The sequence below is a fragment of the Ruditapes philippinarum genome, unplaced genomic scaffold (assembly GCF_026571515.1).
Source record: "Ruditapes philippinarum isolate M1 unplaced genomic scaffold, ASM2657151v2 ctg21899_1_1_1_1, whole genome shotgun sequence".
Classification (NCBI taxonomy): Eukaryota; Metazoa; Mollusca; class Bivalvia; order Venerida; family Veneridae; genus Ruditapes; species Ruditapes philippinarum.
This window is the reverse complement of record NW_026867007.1, coordinates 6,278-13,155: the sequence shown is the minus strand read 5'-3', so window position 1 is coordinate 13,155 and position 6,878 is coordinate 6,278. Positions and strand designations below refer to the sequence as shown.

At 33.2% G+C, this 6,878-nt stretch overlaps 1 protein-coding gene across 1 annotated transcript; it reads left to right on the top strand.

Moving 5' to 3' along the window:
- Positions 1-585: 585 nt before the first annotated feature.
- LOC132734478 (uncharacterized) lies at positions 586-5,886 on the top strand (the record flags this gene model as incomplete). Its single annotated transcript, XM_060721221.1, has 4 exons — positions 586-670; positions 1,633-1,733; positions 2,366-2,434; positions 4,993-5,886. Coding segments are annotated over 4 exons (390 nt in total), but the record flags the coding sequence as incomplete, so codon positions are not given.
- Positions 5,887-6,878: the final 992 nt, after the last annotated feature.

Genomic DNA, 6,878 nt, shown 5'->3' with positions numbered 1-6,878 from the left:
TTTATTCAAAACATTCTCGGGAAGTTACCAATTAAAGGACTATGGATTGTTCGTTATATATATCACGTTACAGTATTGAACTCTAACAATCTTGCTGATTTAATATGCCACTTTTACTATTATTCTCTGTTTACATACATTTGGTGCAGTCTTTTTTTTCTGTTTTGGTTCGGGTGTATCAAGCTTTTAACTTATTGATAAAGAATTTTGAAAGTTTTGAAATTTACTTACAATAGTAATTCCACAAAATCAAACTGACCTTTTAGGTTTATGAATCATTTATTTATGCCATTAGAATAACACATTGCAGTTTTATTTGTTGTGTTGTGTTTTGAACTTTTGAGTGGCATCGACAGATAATGATTTCCCACTTATATTGATGCAAGAAGACATCGGCTGCCGCTTTGTGCATTGTTTTTGCACAAACGGACTCCTAATCGTTCAACTACGATGGCCTCACACAGTATTGTATATTATATGTTTTAGTATTATTACTCTGTCCAAATCACATTCTCGTGTTGTGAATTCTATTATGGATAAAAACATTAATTCCATAAGTTCATCGATCTTTATATATGATTTCAGCAATGTACCAATACAACTAAGAATGGGGATTGCTCATACTGTTGCAATGACAATTTCTGTAACAGCGCCGGATGTGGTGATGCTGGTAATTTGTTACCTTTATCTATAAGCATTGGATGTGAGAGATGTAGCATATTTAGCATTAATAATCTACACAAACTATGCTATATACTTTTTTTATTCTCAATATTCGTCTTAAGAGATGCTATTGATATCGGAAGCTATTAAGATTGACATTAATAACTGTATTCAATTAACGCGTTTTAAGGTTTACCAAGAATTTGCAATTGTATATAATTAAATACGGACGATCATTACATTTTGCGCAAGTATTGGTTAAACACCGACATATACCTACAAAGAACTTAAAAAGCAAGCGGGACCAGTTCAGTGTCACGAATGCTGGTTTTTAAATAACACAAACACTCTGTAGAGGATGGGTAGACGATGACAACAGGTCAGGCAGACTTCCGTCCGTAATGCCGGCGCATGTGTCGAGGGTTGTCCAATATATTCGTGCACTGGTGGTAATGTTACATCTATGTTGCAAAAACTACAAAATACTTTGCATCAATCATTCCTCTATTCACAGTAAAACAAATTATGACATAAAAAGCAAATGCCACTTTAGAAGCAACAGAAAATTAATACGATAACAGTAATGAACTAACCTAATTTTTTGCCATGCGCCGGTATTACGTTACTATGGTAACTTATAGACAATTCTTTTTCACGACACGCAGGTTACACGGCTTTTTCTTTTTTTGTTTTCTTATTTGAGACAGATTTCCCCTTCAAGTGATATATAATTCATGGCTTTTTATTTATAACTCTCAGAATAATAACTGCAGTACACGATTTTTTTTGGACAACCCTTGTATAGCCAAAGAACTACACTTTTGTGTTGTTTTTTTACGTCTCAACGACACAGTACAGGTCATACGGCATCCTCACGTGAAAGAATCCAAAGCCCCTTGCAAAATTCGAATCATTAATACTGTAGATCAAAGGCTTATAATAATGGTTTCATTATTTATCTATCTTAAGGTTTCCAGAATCCATCTACGAGGGGACCATTATGTATGAATTGTTCAAAAGTAACATATAAGGAAATGTGCCACAATATTCAACTATGTCAAATGGACCAGGTTAATTTCTTTTTTGAAATAATTAAATATTGATAAAACAAATGTAAGCATTATGGGACGGGATTTCAAATTGTTTTTCTTTGAATGCGTATTTAAATTATTTAAATTAATTGAATGTAATAGAAGTTTTGTTTGGTAGATTAACCCTTAATTTGCTTGAATCAAAAGCCTCCAGAATAAAGCTAGGCTAGGCCATACATACAGCAGTCCGACCAGGATCTATACTGTTGGTAACTCAATTTTTTCTATTTTGATATTGAACTCCATAAAACGTCTAATGGACTGCGCTATATTTCCAAAACAGGACATATTAATTAGAGAAAGTTAGCTCGTAACGGATGAAGATAAATAAAAATACGATTATAATATTGATGACATGGATATAGATTTGTAGAAACTACCCGTAAAAATAATTTCATGATTTTAAACATAAAGGAGGACCACTCATAACGTTGAAAAGAACAAGAATCTTTAACATAATTATATCATACATAAGCTATCATCAAGAACTGTACTTGTTTCTTTACTTGTATGTTCTAACATGTAACAAGAGGTTTTAAACAAAATGGAATTTAGATATTAGACTATCATCAAAACTTTATTTATTCTACGGTATGATTTTTTTATTTTAGGTTTGCCGGATAGAAAAATTGGACACTGGAAATAATTTCGTATACAATATGGGCTGCACTGATCCTCAGGTAATTATCATTCACAATGACCTTTTTCTCTTACTATTTCTGGTGCTCATAGTCATGCAATAATAGTCATTTAATTACTTATATATGTATCTGGTAACCATTTCGTTATAATTTTATTTATATTTTTATCATTCATATTATAACATGGAAATTTAATGTTATAGAACAGGACAGATTGAATCACAGTAACGAATTAAAACTCATAACGAATCATCAAACTTTGTCAGGATGCGTATCTAGTTGATAGTTCGGATGAGTTCCAACATGGGTTATCTCGGGTAAAAAACTAGGTCACAGGAGGTAAAAATAGAAAAACCTAGTTACACTTTAGTGGTCACATTTTTGACACAATCATCATCCAATTTTGGTCAGGATGCTTATCTAGGTAATTGCTCGAATGAGTTCAAATATGGATCATCTCGAATGAAAAACAAGATCACAAGAGCTAAAAATAGAAAAAATCTTGTTAACACTCAATTGTCATCATACTTGGTCAGGATGCTCTTCTAGGTAATAAGTCGAATGAGTTCAAAAATGGATAATACCGGATGAAAAGCTAAGTCACAGAAGTTAAAAATTGAAGAAAAGACTTGTTAACACTTTAGTGGTCACATATTTGACGCAATCATCATCAAACTTGGTCAGGATGCTTACCCAGGTAATTGCTCGAATGAGTTCGAACATGGGTCATCTCGAATGAAAAACTAGGTCACATGAGCTAAAAATAAAAAATCTTGTTAAAACTGTTTTGATCCAAATATCCTGGTAATTGGTCTGAAATTTTGTTTTGATGATTTCTAGGCCAAGTTCGAATATGGTTCACCTAGGATCAAATACTAGGTTACACCGCCTAAATATGGAAAAACCTTTTAAACACTCTGGTGGTCACATTTTTGACTCAATTGTCATCAAACATGGTCAGGATGCTAGTCTAGGTAATTGCTCGAATGAGTTCGAACACGGGTCATTTCGGGTGAAAAACTAGGTCACCGGAGCTAAAAATAGAAAAATCTTGTGAACATTCTAGTTGCTATTCTTTTGATCAAAGTATCCTTAAAATTGGTCTGAAAGTAAGTTTGCTTTGATGATTTCTAGGTCAAGTTTGAATATGTGTTATCTAGGATTAAATACTAGGTCACACTGCCCAAATATGGAAAAGCCTTATTAACATTTTGTGGATACATTTTTGACTCAATTGTCATAAATCTTGGTCAGGATGTTTGTCTAGGTAATTGTTTGTATGAGTTCGAACATGGGTCATCTCGGATGAAAACCTAGGTCATAGGAGCTAAAAATAGAGAAAAATCTTGGTAACACTCTAGTGGCTACTGTTTTGATCCAAATATCCTGTAAATTGGGCTGAAAGTTTGTTTTGATATTATCTAGGTCAAGTTTGAATATGGGCCATCTTGGGTCCAAAACTAGGAAACACCGCTCAAATATGGAAAGTCCTTGTTAACACACTAGACGTCACATTTTTGACTCACCTGTCATGAAAATTGGTGAGAATGTTTGTCTAGGTAATTGCTCAGATGGGTTTGATGGGTCAGGTGAGCGATCAAGTGCCATCTTGGCCTTCGTTTTTATGCTATTATGATTTATTCGTGCGCTTTTCCGAAAATGGCGGAATTTTGTATCTAATATACAGATGAGCCGTTTTCATATACTTTCATTGGAATTATGTTGATTTGATTTACCAATTTGAATTAGTTTTCAAGCAAACCTGGTGTAAAGCGGTATGTTAAATCATGAATTATTTATGATGTTATCCACGGAATTGTTTCCATTTTCCTGAATTTTTCGTGGCGAGTATCGTGGTCAAATTTATTTGTGTATTTTGTCAGGGGTATATGAGAAAAAAAAATCAAATTCGAGTGAATAATGTATTTGATAATTGTTTAATAAGCTAAATGTAATCGTATGGAATTCAATATGAAAAAATACACTAGTTTATTAATATTTTCGAAAATCAAACTATTTATATTGTAAAATGGTATATTATTAAAAATGAAAATAGTATATTTGATTGATTGAATAAGCTGTAAAAAACATCGTCAAATTTAAGCTTTTTACATTGTATATTATTTAAAAAAATCATTAATTGTTTAGACCGATGCCAATTAGTTTAAATGTTTCGTGTTTGTGCTTGTCGTTAATAAAGATATACTACGCTTATCCACGAGTGAAATGTTTTAATTACAGAAATGTATTGGAATGTATGGAATTCTTACTAATTATCTATAATTTGAATAAAATAATAAAAAGTATGTATGGGCAGCTGCATTCCCTATTGCGGGACAAGTGAACAGAACAGTCTTTTCTTAAACCAAAACTGCCAGTGTTTTAATGACACTACAATGTATTTATTCATATCATGACCATCTATAGTGGGCAGAATTTTAAACATAACATATTGATTTTGTGTGAAGTCAAAACATGTTTATTTCAATTTAAAAAAAATCTGTGCAGCAATTATCATTATTTTTTTAAATACATGTATATATCAAATTTTAGCATAGTATATCTTTAAATTATATGGCACTGAATTGAAATTTTAGACATGTACTTCTAAGCGGTCCATCGACGGCTTCTCTCCTCGGGATGTTCCGGTTTGTTCTCATTGTTGCCGACCAGATTTCTGTAATCTTGAATGCTCAAGCGGAGGAACCGGGCCTTCTATCGTTGGTATGTAATTTATAGCAATACTATAGAGATGAATTATTTCAAAGATACAATCGTTGTTCTCTTATACAATTAACATCTGTTCTTTATATATTTTGTGTGTCCTAAGCCAAACGGATACTTAATATAAACACCTGTCAGGAACACCTTCTTATCACTTGTTTATATTCACTTTATTGCATTTTTATATTAGAAACTATATTCTTGCATATCAGACTGGCGTTTCCGTGAGTTTTACCCATGCCGGAAATTTCATCTGGCATGGGGGGTTCCAGATGAGTCGCGTGCTGTACAATGGCACGATTAGGATGACGTCATTTTACCGTTATGAATGAAGTTGTAATTCATACGCCGTTGTAAGAAAGTAGTTATGGTTGTAATGATATTAATTTTCATTGAAAATAAAGATAAAGAATTTAAAGTATAATGGAATATGGTAGAATATGCAAGAAAAAATATCTGACATATGTTTGCGGTCCGGATCGGAATATCCGTCCCTCGGTCACCCGCCCATGGGCGGTAACTCGGCAAGCCTCGTTACCGCCCAATGGGCGGGTCACCTCGGGACGGATATTCCGATCCGAACCGCAAAATATGACAGATATTATTATTATATAAATGCATTAACTTCATTTGAACTGCAAACTTCGCCAAATAGTTAGTTTAGATTAATCAAACATCTGCGTTAGATTAAATGAACATTTATCACAGACATATAACAAAATGAACTTCATTTTGCTTCTTATTTCATAAATGATCTTTTGTTTTCAGGATGATTGAGTGAATTGTATTATCTATTTAAAGAAACAAAAAGTTGATTAAAATGACGAAGTAAAGTATTTTGTTTTAAGTATGTGTTTTGTTTTATTAATACACTGTATTTATTTATTTATTCGCTGCCTGCAAGAAAAAAATGAGATAACAAGGAAAATAAAAATATAATTGTAAAAAGCGGAGAAAACATAATACTGTTAAAAATGGTAACAAAGAAAAGAAACAGATGAAGTGATAAAAATGTAGAAATTGCTGTCTCATTCATGTATTGAAATACTTATTGGAGAATCTTTGTAACCTTCTTAGTATTTTATATAAGTTTTCCTCGTCTGTCAAATATCACAAACCAGAAAATAGTTAAGTTATTGATTGATTGATAGATTTTCTTAAGACCGGTGGGGGGGGGGGTCAATGATAGCCTACGAAAGTGCAAGCACTTATTGCAAGTAGGGTCCTCACCTCAGCAGACACTAGAGACAGCTATGAGATACAAGGAAAAGCGGGAACCAGTCCCTAGCTCTTATTGAATAGATCCCTTGGTTCTTTTAAATGCCCATTGAATAGCACTGATACATGCGAGAATTACCTGGGTTTCGTATCAGTATACCTCTTGGTAGGTGGGAAGCACTGATAGTGTTTTTAAAAAATCTCAAGGGTACTACCCATGATCGAACCCGAAACCTCATGAGTGACAGTCAGTGGTCTAACCAACTGAGCTATCGCGCCACCTAGGTAAAAAGTTGATCTATTGGTGAAACATTAGTACGAACACAATACGTATAAGCTCTTTTGAACTGCACTCAGTATCAAAGACAGTTAGTATGATGATGAGAAATGTTTTAGACAATGACTGATTCATAGTTATTTAAAACTGAATAATTGGATAATCTAATATATACTATTCCGACGTAGAGGACGTTCGACACACAGGTATGTCGACATAGAGGTATTTTGACATAGATCCTGCTGAGGTTTGTTTTTATGTAGC